Source organism: Pinus tabuliformis, chromosome 3_2 (genome assembly GCF_031772625.1).
Source record: "Pinus tabuliformis cultivar Carrire ecotype Pingquan chromosome 3_2, CPIR1, whole genome shotgun sequence".
NCBI lineage: Eukaryota > Viridiplantae > Streptophyta > Pinopsida > Pinales > Pinaceae > Pinus > Pinus tabuliformis.
In genome coordinates, this window is record NC_142302.1 from 172762902 (window position 1) to 172780674 (window position 17773).

Sequence of the window (17773 nt, forward strand, 5' to 3'; positions counted from 1 at the left end):
TCTAGTGAATGTTGGTATCCTTCTGTTAAGCTTATTGTGTGAAGAACGCATTGATTGTTTGAATTTAACTATTGCAATTGAAAGGGAAAAAATTTATTGAAACCCTAATACCCTAGGGCACAATTACCCTAGCCCGCTAGGGTATAATATGACATGCACACAAGTAGTTCCATGTTTGAGTATCACATTAGATAAGTATACACTCACTAATGATTTTTATGTGATGGAACTGGTTGATACCAATGTGCTACTGGGAGCATATTATTCAAAATCGGTTGGTTCATCAAGAAACTCCACCAGATGGGTAGACAAACCCGGTTAAACAACGCTCCTCATCGGATTTTTAGTCAAACTAAGCATAAATCGACCGGTTTATGACAGAACCAGCTGCTTTTCCCATAAACTGGTCGGTCCCATCATAAACAGGTTGGTTCATTGCCAAGCCAGCCACGGACCCCACGGAAGGTTGTTTCATGGTTTTTCAAGTGGTTTTGAGGTACTAGGGGTTGCTTTCATCCAAAAACAAACCCTGCAAGCCTTTAAAAGGATTTCTCCCCTCTCATTGGCCTCACACATCTCATTTAGAGTTTTTGTGAACTTCATTGTGAGCTTGGAGAGTGTTGAGCTTTTGCCAAAGTAGTGGAACAACAGAGAGTTTGGGCTGAGTAGTAACCACCATGCCTCCAAAAGCCAAGGAAACTACATGGGCTCATTGTGATATGATTGATGGCAAAATGATCAGCAAATATCGCCAAAAATCTATTGAAGGAGGGGGTATTAACAGGTTCAAGCAACACTTGGTTGGGATAGGAGGCCATGTAAAGCTATGTAGAGCACCAAATGAAATAATAGGGCATATTAGGGCAGAATACCTCCAAAAGTTTCAAACTCAAGTCACTCAAACAGTTGAGATGTTTATGACTCAAGCAGTTGAAATGTTTGAGAATCGAGACTCAACCGAGTTTGATCATGATGAGAAGTGATAATGTTGATCACTCATATGTAGACTTGTAGTAGGCCAATGGCCCCATAGCTTGTAGCATTGTTTTTGGACTCTAGAGGCCATTTAGTGCCTCATTGATTATGTATTATACTATTATGTTGTTGATATGTATTGCACTCATTAACATTTTGATATATTCACCTTTACATGTTATATAGATGAGCAAACATTGCATAATTTGTCTCTATTGGTTTGGAATCATGGTTTTAAATCTTAAAAATAGTTTTTTTCATTAAAAAATAATCATTTCGTGTATTTTTTTCATTAAAAAATAATCATTTCATGTATTTTTTCATTAAAAAATAATCATTTCATGTATTTTTTTTTTAAACCGATTCATTGAGATCTAACCAGTCCCGGTTTGACTGGTTCCGGTTTGAAACCCAGTTTATTAGTGTACCAGTTCCGGTTTGAATACTATGAGTAGGAGTACAAAGGTTGTATTCACTAGGAAGATTCATAATGAACTACCAAGCGATGGAAATGGTATTCTAAGACCCAAATGGCAGCAAGGTAGTACTAAGAGACATGACCAATGGTGGCCATGAGTTGTAATGGTCAAGCAAATAGAGGTCATATCAGAGCAGGGCGAAGTAATTTACATGCCAGCTTGTAGGACTCTAGGAGTACAAGCCCCAGATCATCAAGTAACAACTTACAACCTTTTGAGCCAGGATGCAAAGAGAACGTTGAACATCACATATGCACATTCTTGAAAGATTGGAGAGCCACCTCTTAGGAAATACTCCAAAAATATGTTTTCCTACAAATTGTTGGACGGATTCATCCATGATGATAGGTACAAGTTAGAAGATGAGATCATCTTCTCTAAAGATCAGATATATTTTGTCCCTGAATCTACACTCAGGTAAAAGCTCATTAGGCCTACACATGACAAACCAACTAAAGTCACATCGGAGCCTCACACTCAAACTGGGGATTGCACAAATATGGAACAGACAGTTGGCAAAAACAGGTCAAGGACTGATGACAAATACCCCAGAGAAAATCTGATCACAGCAGCAGATTCTCCTGAAGCTGATGGCAGTCTTTATAAAGGGAGGAAGTTGGAACACAAGGCATATTGGTTGTATGAAACACCATAAAAAGCATAAAAAAATGTATGTGGGAACAAAGATAAATCGGGAAAATGCTAAGTTTTATCTACACAACTTTCCTGTTTTGTGTGAGCCACTGTTTTGAGAATTTGGTAGCAATGGATGCTGATTTTCCAGGAGGGTCTCATGCCCTTGAACTATGTGCCAAATTCTGTTATGGGGTTGATGTTGCACTCAATGCCTACAATGTTGCTGATATTTGCTGTACTGCAAAATATCTTGGGATGACAAAAGTTATGAAAGAGGGAAATCTGGTCTGTAAAAGTGAAGTTCTTATCAGTCAGACAGATAACATGACTGTTTTGCAGGCTGCCAAATCATTCTTACCATGGTCAGATGACTGTAAAGGAGAAATATCATCATTAATCCCTCTCAGGTTGATGGGCCCTTCACGTGCACAAGGATGAAGTTATTAAAAAGCCAAACATGCATAGAAGATAGCCCTTTTAAAAATGGAAATGGGTCACTTTCAAGTGATGTGGGGGCAGCAGAAAAGCATAGACAGCTGATGGAAACTATTGTGAACTTATTACCACCACAAAGAGGATCAACTTCCTACAATTTATTGCTAAAACAATTAAAGAGTGGTACTATGCCAGGGGGAGGAACTTCATCTAAAATGAAAATTACTTCCACGGTAGCACACAACTGTACCCTTTCCACCTGTGATTTGGCAAGTGAAATCAGCTACTATGGCCTGATCACATCCCTCACCAGCATGTTAATTATTGGGCTACAAAAACTAAGGAAGGATGCTGTAAAAATTGAAGAGGAATTCACATTCCTAGAGATAGAAGGCCAAATTTTGCAGCACCCAGGTTTGCCATGGCTTGGGGACAAGCAATGTCAAGGGGGGCTGTAATGTCCCCTATGGATTAATTGCCCACAAGAGGACGGAATAGCCTATCCAACCTCGTAGGCTATAGTCTTTGATAAAGGGGCAAACCCAGTTATCTAATGTTTTGGTGCAACATTTGGCAAATTTTGGGGTAGCTGAAGCAAAAAGCCCAAATTGGGGATTGCACTTGCAGCCCCACATTCGAGGAACCCCATGAGGAAATCTATAGGCAAAGGAGAATTGGAATCACATTTTCATCATCGCTTTGGATGGAATATCTCTGATTTTCTTGAGCCTAAGACTCTAAGGGTTTTATGACCCCTTCTTCTTGATTAGTTTCGGTGGAGGTGATCCCACCCTAGCTAATCCCACCGTCTAGTTTCAGTGGAGTTGATCCCACCTTACCAGACACTTATTTTCTTTGTTCTGCCACAAGGCATTCTCTTGGAGTAAATTTAATTTGTTTTGGCCAACCAAGAAGATACTCTCAGGATCAAGGAATTTAAGATTCTGAAACAGCCCATATATATAACCAGGGAGCCTAAGACAGAGGTTCTGGCCATTCCAGCAAGGATCGATCCTATCTGAAGCAGTTAGAAAAGATCTGGTTGAACTGAGGTTTGAGCTGCGGGAGGTTTGAGGGTTTGAGGCTACAAAATGAGGGCTGCAGCCACAGGGCCGTAGGGCCACAGCCACAAGGCCGAAGTCTGGTTGCAGCCTGAGACAGCATCCTTGAATGCAATAACAACATTTTAACCAGGGGACAGCCGATATTCCAGTCAGCAAGAATTAACTGGGCAATCAGGACAGGTTTCCATCATACTGCAGCTTCAGACTTGGGACAAAGGAATAGGGAATTGTGGATCGTTGAAGGAACAGGAATTCAGACCTCTGTGGCAATAATTGGACCGTCCCTAAAACAGCACATTCTGTCACAGCTGGCCAAGGAATGTTAGGCAGTGAGTTGCAATCAGCTTAGTAACACTTGATTAGGTAGTATTAGCGTAGTTATAGTTGAATGTTCGATTACTAAATTGTGATATTCTTGTACTGGTGGACTATTGGTTGAATACTGCACTGTGTATTAGGTAGACAGTCCTAATTCACGGTGACTTGTCTGAAGAATCAGATTGTTGTGGAAATCTCCATATTTATGCATAAATAGAAGGATAACTATTTTTGTATGGATGTGCATTGTTATTATATAATCTTTCTATTTTATTGGGAAACCCTAGTTAGCTCTAAACCCTAAGGGGAAAAATTACCCTGGGACACTACACTGCCCTAAAGACTCCACCAACCAAGTAGGATTAAGCACTGGCAAGCTTGGTGTTGATCAAAAACTTTGAAAAAGTAAATATTTTCCTACTTTTAGATTTTTCTAAGCCTTTTAAGGCACGTCTCTAGGGTTTTTCCTAGGTCCGAATTAGTCTAGAGCATTTGTGGATGAGTGTTTGTGGTTTAAAGACCTAAATTTTATCTTGGTAATCCTTTCAACTCAAAATCTAACCTTTTCATGGTAGAACTTCCCCTTTGAGGCTGACATCATCTTTCTCTAAACAAGTTTGTGCATTGGAAACCTAAACCCTAGCCTAGCTTCAAGTTGAGACATCTCTTGAGGGTTCACTCTATTATTTTGTTAACCTTATCTTTTAGTAAACCCTTTCTTTGACTCATATGTGTCTAGGTACTCCTTTGTTGCTACATTTTCATAAACCCTAAGTCATATATGTCCTTACTAGTCTAGGTGCAGAAATATGTTTTTCCTTATTAAGAAGTATTGAGCCTTTGTCCATCATTGAGTATCTCCACCTAGCCTATGCTTTCATCACCTTGAGCTGTTAAAATTGGCAACTAGGGACAAACTCCATGCGGATCATCTTATTTATGGCAGCTAATAATTTTCTTGGATTCCTCTCAGCAAGAGGTGTAGGATTGATCTAAAGATCATCCGATTCCGACATGTATTCATGGAGATACGAATTTATTTGTGTTACCTGACAATTTGTCAAGGTTGGCCAGCAACCAATTTACCCCAACTCAATCTCAACATTGCACTATAAATAGAGATAGCCTTCAGGGTTCAAGTCATTTCACACTCATCTCTTGTGAGCTCTCTCTCCACTCGTTTGGGTTTTTGGTGGAAGGAGAGGTCTAGTAGAGAAACCCTATACGCTGTCCTAGAGGAGGCTCTTCTACACAGCAAGGAGAGGCTTCAATTCGCTGTCAAAGGAAGCTCTAAAAGAGCCATAGCCGCAGACAAGAGGAAGGCTTCGAGATCTAGACTTACCCTAGCCGCAGTCCTAAAGGGAGGGAGATCTAGACTTACCCTAGCCGCTGTCTTAAAGGGAGGGAGATCTAGCCTTACCCTAGCCGCAGTAAGGAAGAGATAAAGCCGCAGTTTCAAGGGTTCCCTAGCTGCAGTCTAAGGAGGCCTAACTAGCAGCAAGGAAGAGGCCCTAATAGCAGTCTTGAAGGTGCCCTAATCCGCAATCCTGAAGGAGACTAGGACGCAGTCAAGGGAGGACCTATATGCTGCCTACAGAAGCCCTAAATGCCGTCATAAAGAAGCCCTATTCACTGTTAAGAAAGCCCTAAATCTGCAGTGATATAGAGGCCTGAAATTGCAGTCAAATGAAGGGTTAGCTACAGCAAGAGGAAGCCCTTGCCACAGCAAGGAAAGGCCTAATCAGCAAGGTCATTTGAGGACTGTTTCAAGGGTCCGAGTTGCTGATTGGAAGGCCGAGGCCCTGATCTTGGAGGCCGAGGTTAGGAGGACTTGCTGGAGGGTGGACAGTCCTTACGTTGGGCTTGAATCTGCTCTAAAGGAGCAGCATGGAGGGCAGCATCTTATTGGAGGACAGCCGCAGCAAGGGAAAGCAATTCTGGGCCAGTTTGATGAGCTATTAGGGACTGTGATTGGTGCCCTAATCAATCCCAGAATTGCAGCAGTGCAGCAAGAAGTCTACAACACTTTTAAGAGATGCTTTGAGCATTCGGTTGATGATGTTTTGAGGACATTTGCTACAGGAGTTGCTATGTGCTAGGCCACAGGCCATAGCACCATAGCAAGGGCTACTTAGGGCTGCCCTTTGTGCCTTAACCAAAATTGCAGGAGCAGGCAATCAGAGGAATGTTGCAGCAGTGTTATATGGAGGACTACTAGATTGATGATCTACCAAAAGGGATATGCTACAGCACTCTTATTGAATGTTGTCAGGGATGCATGGACTTACTGCTACTGTCATAAAATCTCAGATTTGTATATTTGTAGCATGTACTATCTCTCTCTCTCTTCTGAACTATTGAAGATAATAAGAAGAATTGATCAAAGGTTTCCCCACATTGGGGTTTGTCCCTGGCTGGTGCGACATCTTGTGTCCTCTTGTCTTGGCTTGTCTTCTACTATTTACGTTTATGTTCTATCTGCACTTTACTATCACGCTGATTGTAACGACCTATCTATAAATATAGAGAACACAAGAATAATAGCAGGCATACGATGCATTCATATGATAGCTACATATGCATGTGTCGCATACACCGCACTAGTATTTATATACTAAATTAACTATAAGTAGTAAATATCGTGACACTTCGTCCAATAGAAGTTCTACTCACCCATTAAAACCCATATTGCTTAATGTATCATGATTAATGGGTAAATATTAAATTTAAAATGTATAACATAAACATAACTATAAAAGATAGATGTTAAAAATTAAGCTAAATCCTAAAAGATGGTTATATAATTATATATTTTAGATTATTAATAAAATTATATTAATAAATTAATAAAATGATTATCTATATATATATATATATATATTAATTAAAGGAAGGGTACTTAGTATAACCTTAGGATCTTTATATTAAAAAGAAGTATTTTATTAAATCATAAAAGAAATATATTTATTACGTGACATGGAAGGGTGTCACGAGGAGGCAAAGCGGTGGGCTACTGGTGGAAGGGCGGCCACCACCAAGAAACAAGATATAAACCACAGAGAAGAATTTTGGAAGGGATCCGGAGGAAGAAAAAGAATGAAGGAAGGGGATACTGAAGAAGGGAGGATATCCATAAACTGGAGTTACCAACAGAAGGAGCGCGGATTGTTCTGAGGTTTCTGGGCACGGGGGAACAGTCTGCTTCAACTAAGAAGCTTACTGGACTGAGTAGCGAGGTTCTGCTCAGTTTGGCTGGGTGGTTTCGGTCTTTTGGTAACCGAAGCAGAGTAGCTTGAGGCATCATCAACCGCAGGTGCACAGGTAGGTACCCTCATCAATTCTGTTAGTTAATTTGTAAAATTTCAGGAAATTAATCACAGGCTCATGATGAAAAACCCTTTACTGTATTTACAATGGCTTTACAGTCCTTACACTGATGTGATTGCTAATCTGAATATTGTCATTGCGCTTATATGAAAAATGAAGTAAATTGCTCTAAGCATAGAACATACCTAAAATTAACATGAACCCTACAACCTAAAATATCCTCTCAGGTGAGCATTGGAAAGCCTCCCTTGTGGTGAAATTCCACTAAAAAGCAGGAGGAACATTGTTGAGGTGACAGTGGCAATCTACCTCATTGTTGCAACAGGGTCTAGCCCTTGCCTTATGAGTCCCCTCAGAAGGCCTGCTAGATTTTGAGGCAATAGTTCCCAGGTATGAGAAGAAAGTTTATGTAATATATATAGCTTGAAAAATAAGTGACAATAAATTCAAATTTTCAATATAAAAGCAACAGCCATTAACAATACAGATTTCAGTAATGTGGATTAACAATGTTGTAAAATGAAAACCGACAAAAATTAAAAAGAGTCACTCAATCTTTTATTAATTTAAAATGCAAATCCAGGCATCCACATAGATAAAATAAACTGTGCACCGTCAAAGATATCAGAGAATTTCCTTTCCAAAATTTGATAAAATTCCTATAAAAACTGGCAAAAACGATTGTTTCCAGATCTAGACTTTTTGCAAAAAAATCGAGGCAAGGGAACATCTTCAGTCTGAGACAAATATTAGATGATTGAGTACTGAAAATAGATTTCAATCTGAGATAATCAACAAATTGATGAAGTTAATGGCAGACATCTTATTAAGTAGAAGTCAGCCATGAGTATATACAAGAATGTATGTATCAAGGAAGACAATCAACAGAATTGATTTTGGAAGGGACCACAGGAAAATATGAAGTCAAAGATAGTTTACATTCTGTAGTCAATATTTGACCAGATCACTAAAGCTTTTGGACTGCTTGTACTTACACCTGGGAGATGACACATAATCTCCATAAATTTTAGATTTAATTTTTAAGACTATATCTACACCCAAAAGAATACCAAACCTACTATCTTTTAGTGTTGGATATAGCACTCTCTGAACCAACCTAACAAGAAATTGCAGACCATCATAAATCAACGAATTGACAGCTTTCAAGAGTGGCAGTTCAATTTACTAGTTTTATCAAAACCACCATGAAGGGACTTTGAAGCTATAATTATCAGTTTATACTCTAAACTGTGCACTTAAAACATCACACCATATTAGTCATCTTCCCAACAAGAAGTAGACACTGACCTGCACATTGTGCATATCTTCAGCTTCCAAAATCTCTGCTAACTTCAAGACAAGTTCAGGCTTGCTACATTCTTCATCATTGATTGAAAGACAAACATCTATGTCACTTTTAGACACACCAAAAGCATTAGCACATGACCCAAACAAGTGTAACTGAGCCCCTGGCCACACTCTATTAATGACCTTCTCTAAACAGAAGATCAATTGTTTTCTCTTGGCTTCTTCCTCCTTTCCAGGTATAAGAGATTCATAAATTAAAAGAAACCGTGAAGTGAGCATCTCCAGATCAGCACGATATTGAATTTCTTTTCGTCTTGGTCTTGTTAAATGTTGTCGGCGATTCTGGTTAGCATGATATTGAATTTCTTTTTGTGTAAGCCTCATTGGCTGTTGTTGTTGATAATGTTTATCGATCACCATCCCTTGATTGATATCAGAATCAGAGTCCTATACACCAAGAAAAAAAGGAATAAGCACCTTTTATCCAGAAAAACTGAGTTTTATATTAGAGCAAAAATATAAAGTACAGAGTGCAGGTCATCATAGAACAGAGCTTCCTGCTTCCCACCAACGCAAGAAAAGCAAACATCCTCAATTCATGTCTCATATCAGAGGACAAAACTACTTGCTCAAGTAAAAGCTGCTGAACACAAATTTGAGTTGGACCTTACTGAAAAAGATACAAGTGAAAAAGAAACTTTAACAGCAATATCTTGATTCTTATCTAATAAATATTAACAAAAAGGAAAACCGATATTTCTTTGACTGCCAATTGCCATTTTCACAATAATGAGATTTTTATTTGTTCAACGATTGACAGTCAATTAATTAATTCAATGCTGTAAACGAGTTAAACTACTAATTTAAAAGTCTTCAAAAAGCTAAATGATGTTAACAGAAATATATAGAATCAAAAATGCTAAAAAGTTTATATTTCCTGTGCCCTGAGGGAAGTGTACTAAAAACAGTTGACTTGGCCTCAAACTCAGTCAATTTAACCAAGTCAACCATCATCAACTCACTCAGCCTTCTATACAGATCACAGACCAATTTGGTAACCAACTGATCCAACTAAACCAAATCCATACCTTGCATTCCTACTTCACTGAGTCAATTCAGTTTGACACATTACAGGCCACAGCACACAGTTAGAGGAGAGAGTATTTTTTTAATTTAAAACTAAATCCTAGAATCTATCACCCTAAACCCTAAAACACATTATATAGAGACCCCTCTCCCCTCTACTTGAATCATCCCTCTCACTGAGCATTTGTGAGCATTGGAGTTTTTGGAGCATCATGCATCTTGCTTTTTTGGACTCTAGAGGCCCATTTGGAGCCCTCATTGATTATGTAATTTGTTTCAGATGTCTATTGCACTCAGTTCCCCTCATCGAACCAAAGGTTGGGCAATTGGTAATAGTCACTTTGATGATAACACCTTAACAATTTCAATCTAAGTCACATCGTTTGGGTTCGAGTTCAGTTCAACAAATTAAGTTTGATTCGGATTCGAATTTTCCGATAAGGTTCAAAGGAGGTTCAGCTTTAGGTTCGACTATATGCATTTTTCCAATATATATATATATATATAAACATTAGAATAAAATATAACATTAATGTTGTGTGTGTGTGTGTATACATACATACAATATACACACTAGAATGAAATATAAAATAAAAGAATTAAAATGAGATATAACAAAAAATTAGAATGGAATGTAAAATATAAACATAATAAAATATCATTTAAAAGGGCCCACTACATCTAGGCAGTAGTCAACGACGACTCGCGAGGGACGCCCAAGCATAATATGAGGGAGGCCATTACGATTTCATGTTGATTTATGAAATGTTTAAGTGCAGCAATTGGTCACTTGACAAGGGAGGCAATGAAATTGGAGTGAAGGTTTACAAGCAGCCGTGTCTTGGTGAGTTCAGCAGCATAGTTTATTGTTTTACAGGCTCAGTCAGGGACTTTGCAAGAGGGTCAGGCTAGTGGCAAGTCAATGATTGGAAGTCTTACGAGGCTGACTTGTGAGGAAGCTGCCAAGATTGACAGGAGGATCAGCATGGGCCACTGTAGCGAGGCCTGATTGGAAGTTTACAGGCAGTGAGGACTCAAGAGGGAGGTAGCGAGGCCTGATTGGAACTTCGCAGGCAACAAGGAGGGAGGCAATGAGACTGGAGCACTAGCAGAGGGTTCAGAAACAGTCTATACAGAGGCCCAAGCAACTGCCAGAGATGTTCAAGACGCAGAACCCTAACTCGAACCTGCCGGAAAACTTAAACAGACCTTAATTTTTTTAAGGTTCGCTGAATTCCAAACCTGAAGGTTTAGGGTTTCGACGAACCCTATGACTTAGATCTCAACAACCAGAATGCCTGAGCTTAGAGCATGAAATGTTTGGACACCTGTGTAGCCACAAGATGAGCTATTCAATGAACTAAAACACAATTAGGAGATATTTATTGAAGCTTTCCTGTTTTCATCAAGAATTGGAGGTTGAGCGTGACAATGTTATGATGAAATTGTTTGTCCAAAGCTTGCAGCCGGGTGCACAGGAACGATGTAGAGATTCACCCACTGCAAGTATGTCTACATTAACCTCCTATTTGCATTCTCTTAAATCCAAATGGGGTGATGAAGAGTACCAGTCACTGCCTGCAGATTTCACTGACATCATAAAACAAGAATTTGAGATAGTTTGTGAGTTTAACGGCAAGTTCTCCAAAGCATATGCAATAATTAGTCCCAGATTAAGAGAAGAAGTTTATGCCTTAGATTTGCATCTCCATGTTTTTTATTCTGATTTTGGTTTCCTTTGGAGAAAAGTATGCAAGGCAATGCCTGAAGAAAGTTTAGGAAATGCTTATATTCTTGCCAGATTTTCAAAGATGGTTCTATGGATAGAGAGGAATCTTAGTGTATTGAAAAGGAACTGTGTGATAAAGGTTCCGACACTGAGAAGGATTGTTCAGAGAAAGACCATGATGATAGAACAACCTTGTCTTTTCATCCCGAAAAAGAAATGGCGTGTAATGATGTTTTTAGTCTGCCTTCTACCACTACTTTGTTCATTGAGCATTATGATGAATCAAAAGACCTTGAATCCGAGGAAGATACACCCTTTTCTTCAAATAGTATATGTGATTCAAAATCAAAAGACTTTGATGAAATCTCTGAGCTTAATGGCAATATTATATATATTTCAAATTCCATTGAAAGAGTAGTTGAGAAGAAAGAAGATGACAGGAACCTTGTTGAAATTGGGGGCTTGAATTGGCAAAAGGGTTCATTGCTTTTCTCTATGGTTTTGCCAACTCAAGTAGAACGATATGCAGAGGTTTACAAAGAACAATCTTATGATGGTGATAAGGATGAAGAGTATTATGAGAAATTTTACACACCTCTTGTTTCTTATTATTGGCAATATCTTCGATATCCTATTTATGATGCTGATTGAGGAAGAAGAACCAAGTTTCCATTCTGATCTATTGACTCTTCCTAGTAATGATTGCAGAATTAGAGAGTAGGCGCAACAAATTGATCCTGAGGATTGTGATTAGCATGAGACTTTTTTCCCATTTGTATAGATGTGTTGGTTCAAGATGAACACCCGATTGAGATTTTAATGCAGTTGAATGAACATCTTTTGCTTAAAACAGATGGTCATCTTCATCACAATATGGTAATGATCTCACAGTAGACTTTTGTTCTTCAGTGTAATCATCAATTTGATCATTGCTTGGATATTAGATTACATCATGATTTGATTGAATTGAGGATGCTAGAGATATTTTAGGAGGCAACACGAAAAAAGTTCTAGCTTTTCTATTTTCTTCTCATCCACTAATGAGCAACCATGTTCTGAGTTTCAGGCTTTCAGCTATCAGATTTACTTGGTCGTTTGAAAATCAAGCTTAGGAAGACTTCTTTCTATCTCTATACTCTTTACAATTGGCTTACTGGAGATATGACGATGTTGATCTTTCATGTAGGACCAATCACTTATCTGCATGGTTGTACTGGTTTTTTGAATATGTTGATCATTGCAAGTCTAATATGACCATTGCCCAAAGGCGATCCATCCAAGGTGAATCTTTTCTCTTGCAGGCTAAGTCACCGTGTCCAGCGAACAAAATCTTTCAAGTTCAAATTTTGCCAAACTCAAACACGCACCAAATTTATTCGTTTCAGTTCGTCGAACATCAAGGCGAACCTAAACATGAACCAGATCCGAACACAAAAACAAACGAAAATAAAATAAAATAAAAAATCGCCTTAAATTCAATTAAATTCAACTTCATGTTCGGGTTGCTTTGGCAGTTGATAATTAAAAAAAATAAAAATCAAAACTCTAAAGGCTAAAGTCACACTCCACTCTCAACCCCTGCTGCCTGCATCCACTCTCCAGTCTCGAGTCTCAACCCTTGCGTCTTGATGATTCTGCACAGTTATATCTCCCAGAGTTCTAACATGGGGCAATAAGTTATAACAATGCTCGTTGCTTGGCCCAAAAGCACAACCACAAACGACAGCTTACCAAACAACGCTCGACGGACTATTCCAAAATCCACCTGACGGCTGACCAGAGACTGCCCAGCGCCAATAACTATAGGCACAATTGCACAACTCCAATCAGGTGCATTTTTTAATTTTAGTAAGTTAATAATAAATATGTTGCATTCGTGTTTAATTTTAGTTTTCAGAGGATATCAATCATGTAGATAGATCTATGTGTCTCAGCTTTCAAGGAGCAATAGCTCAGAAGTTTAGAACCTTGGTCCTTTTACAATTTCATGCTTTAAAAATTAAAAGTTCTAAAACTAATTTAAATGTAAATTTTAAAAAACAACAAAACAAGAGAAAATACAAAAAAAAAAATAATAAATAAAATAAAAATTAAAAATTAAAAACACAGAACCTTCAGGTTTCAGAGTCTCAGACTTCATTCAATGGTACATCCAAAATCAATTGTTGTTGCATGGAATCGTATCAAAAGATAAGGGAAAGATCTTCTATGTTAGTTATGTGGACATCAATTCACTGGCTCTTTAACTAGAGCAGTGGATCACCTCCTTAGTATTAGCAACGGAACTAGAGGTAATGTTGAAGGTTGCTCTAAGATACCTGAGGAGCAAAAAATGCAATGAAGAAAGACTATTCCAGTTCAAGGATGGAAAGGGAAAAAAGGGAGAAGAGGACCCTAGACAACAGCCCAATCAAATAATGGACGTCAGTGAACTGAGCAATTTATAACAGTCCCCAATCAATGATTAATGAATGAATACACTACTGTTATACATTCTTACTCCCTAAAAAAATTTGCAGATTACTTTGGCTCATGGACAATCTCCTGCTCATGCATGGCCATCCTCAATGGCTCCTTTGTCCTACAATCTTGAGCAGATCGTCTATTCAAGCTCTCATCTTCTGCTACTGCCCCTCTTCTTCCCAAGCTCCAATTCTCCCTTGGTCATGGTTGCCCCTTTCATCAAGACATCCTCTTACAGAGCTGCCTCCTCAGAAGACCAACCATCGAGGTAATTCATTTCACCTTTCTGAGGCATTTTGGCCTTTTGCCTTCAAGCTGATTACTGATCAAACTTTTGCAGAAAAATTAATTACAAAGATTGGATGGGGGGGTCTAGTTTGAATCCATTTTGGATCGCACCTCTCCATTCACAAGCTTTTGGTCCCCTAAAAACTTCAACTCAAAGACATGGCATGCTGTGTTCTTTTCCAGCACACTCTCTACAGACTTCTACACTTCATTAATTCAAGGGCTACAATACAATGGATTCCACTCATTTCCAAATGTCCACATTTCTTTGGACAATTTGCAGCACTTCCAGAACTGTCTTCATAACCATAGGCAAAGCCAGTTCTTCATATCTTCAGTCTTTGGTACAGTTCTTCGATATTGCTGCTACTCTATCTCTATTTCCTATCAATGTCAATGCTCTGTGGAATTGCTGCTCCAGATGAGGACAAACTGCTAAATATTTGACTAATTTTCTCCCATCTTTGCAACAGACCTCTGTTTGTGGTTGTCAACTTGTTTACTTGATCCTCCGAGTATTGGTGCAGTTTCGGGTGGCCAAAACATCACCTGTCTACCCTCTTTCTTCTACAAGCAGGTTGGAGTAATGGGTTGTTTCCCACATCTTTTTCTCATCATTCAATTGGATTTTCTGCAGGCTAAGTACAAGCTCCTCTGCTTGCATTTCTCCAACAGGCATGAAAGGATATCTCTGTTCTCAGTGCAAACTTCTCAGCCACTATCAACAACAGGCAGCAGTAACCTCTGTTTCTCTGCTGGCTTCAAGGCTTCACTGCTTTGTTTATGGCACCAGGACCAAATAAATAAGCAGGCCTCTGTTTTAATTGCCAACCAAAAACAAATTTGTTTATAACATCAGTTCACAGCCAACACAAGGGTTCATTAATGAATCTGTTTATGCAAACTCGGAATACCACTCTGTTCTTTTCAAATGTGCAGTCACAACCTTTATACAAGCATTCCTTTACATAGATATGCATGTTCCAGCAAATAATAATTCTGCTATGCTAGATGTATACCATGCTTGTTCACTGCGCCTACACACAACACTTTTCACAAACAATATATCCCCTATGCTTGGAAAGTGAAGTTATAGAAAACAGGTACTAAAGGGAAAAGCACAGCATGAGAGAATAAAGCTGTAGAAGAGAACACAATGCAACAAAAGATGTTGCAGCTGGCAGTCAAACACCCAACATATGGTTTACAGACTAGCCAAAGTTGATTTGACTGTAGATAAATGCCTTACAAACCAAGCAGAGGCTACATTGCAAATTGGGGATGTGGCATGTGATTTCCACAAAGATTATTAAACCAGCGAACAAACTAACTAGCAATTCAAATTCATAATGGAGTTGAAGGTTGTCCAGTACATAAACAGATGATCAATGAGTTAAGGAAATTCTCTGGGAAACTACCCAAATTGCACAGTAAGGGCGTTCAGGTTGCATGTGATCTCCATACATTTGAATGAAAGATATGGTGCAGCCTGGTCCCTGGAATATGGAGACACACAGAATTCCAACAATACCCTAGCCAGTGGCCCAATCAAATAATGGCAGCCAGTAAACAGAGAACTTTATAACAGTCCTCATGTTTAATGGGTGAATACACTACTACCATAAATTTCTATTATATGGAACATCCACAGGAACATCCAAAATTGAAACAAGCAGCAGAAGCAAAAAATCAATCATGCAACAGCTAACCACATTGAACAATAGACACTTTTTCCCTGGAAACCCAAATGGAAAAAATAGCATTCAATGGGTTTTGATTATGCTCAGGAAAGTATTAGAAGGGTGAGGTATGCACTCTCAAAAGAGATTCCGATGCATTCTTACTCACAAACAATCTTTGCAGATGGCTTTGGCTCATGAACAATCTTCTACTCATGTGGACAGCCTCAATGGCTCCTCCATCCTCCAATCTTCAAACTCTCTTCTTCATCTACAGCCCTACTTCTTCCCAAGCTTCAATTCTCCCTTGATTGTGGTTGCCCCTTTCATCAAGCAAAGCATCCTCTGTAATGGAGCTTCCTTGGCAGACCAACCATCAAGATGATTCATTTCACCTTCTTGAGGCCTTCTGGTGTTTTCTCTTCAAGCTGATTACTGATTCAAACTTTTGCAAAAAATTAATTCAGATCATATGTTCAACTTTATAGAGTGAGCAATCAAATCACTGCATGGAGAGGATCTCTTGCCCCACAAACAATGGGGTTTCATAGATCAATTTGGTGTCTAGCTAGGCTGTGACCTTAAAATTAGATGGTGCTTATAATTATTATTGATGACAGGTAAGTAGGTATGTAGGTAATGCAACTGGCCCACAAATGACATAAAAGGGGAGCACTCCCGTCGAATTATATGACTTCATTGTAATAAAGACGTGTATCTTACATGAGTCCATTTTTATCATGTTTCTCTTTTTTACCGTATGCTCTAAAAATCCAACAATACATAAGCTCTTAATATATTAATAATTCACTAATATAGTACTATTGATTGCTTATTAGTTTTAGCATATTATAAATATATTATTAATACATTGTTATGGACAAATAATTATTAATAAAATAGGGGAAAGCACCATCAAATCGTCGAGCACTTAAATGAGGAGTAGCATGTTAATTTTCTTTGAAACTCTGCAACTACTTAGATTAATTTAATGAAAAATCAAGGCAACTGAAAACTGAAACCAAGTTTAACTTTCACCAAGATACAGAGTTTCTTAACATTCAACATGCAGGCAGAAAATACTTTAGATAAAAACACATGCAGACATAAATTTGACACCAGTGTTTTACCCAGGAAACCCAAACGGGAAAGCCTGCATTCATTGTTGCAGGCTTTTATTGATTATTCTTTGAGCAGATAGATCTTTTACAAATTCAATCTGCTGCTACTGCAGCCAGCAAATAGCCTTTGAGAATCTAATTTCCTAGCTCCACAATTGCTCTCGGCCCTGCCTTGATCACAGCTCTCGGCCTTGAGAAGATGTTCTCGGCCCTGCCTTGATCACGGCTCTCAGCCTTGAGAAGATGTTCTCAGCCTTGCCTTGATCATAGCTCTCAGCCTTGAGAAGATGTTCTCAGCCTTGCCTGTTGATCTGGACCTGCATACACAATTGCTTACTGCTGAATTCCTAATCTCGGCTTGCTCCTTGAATTCCTGATCTTAGCTCCTCAACCAATGCGCACTGCCAACAACAAAGAATCATCAAATCTTGTGCCTTCGTCCTTCTCTTGCCTTAATAGACTTTCGATCCATGCAAAGAGGTCCAGTTCGAATGGCTGTTCACACTAGTTCAATGAGTTCCTTTTGCTAGTTAAGTGGACTCTAAACTGGAGCAAGTCTCAGTTACACATTGACTAGCTCTTAGTTAACTAGCTCGAGTTGCTCCTTGATTTCCTCTAGTTAACCAAGTTAACTGAGGACTTAGCTTGTCCTAACTTGAACTTGACTCTGCAATCTTAACTCGTCCTAAATGAACTTGTCACTGCAGTCTTAACTTGTCCTAATTGGACTTGCCTCTGCCACCTCATCATATCGTCCAACTGAAGAAGACTCCAAGGAACTAAAGCTCCAACACTATGTATGCAATCTACTGATGAGCATTACCATTCTAGTGAATTGGAAATCAACTCATCACACTAAAGTCTA

The 17773-nt window shown here is 38.8% G+C and overlaps 1 protein-coding gene across 1 annotated transcript in view; it reads right to left on the reverse strand.

Annotated features, from left to right (window-relative positions):
• Positions 1 to 17773, reverse strand: part of LOC149180343 (uncharacterized) — a 197477-nt gene that overhangs the window by 162769 nt on the left and 16935 nt on the right. Inside the window, exon 2 of the mRNA XM_089416048.1 lies at positions 8543 to 8989. Within this exon, the coding sequence (XP_089272174.1) occupies positions 8543 to 8989 (447 nt within the window). The remainder of the gene's footprint in view (positions 1 to 8542; positions 8990 to 17773) is intronic.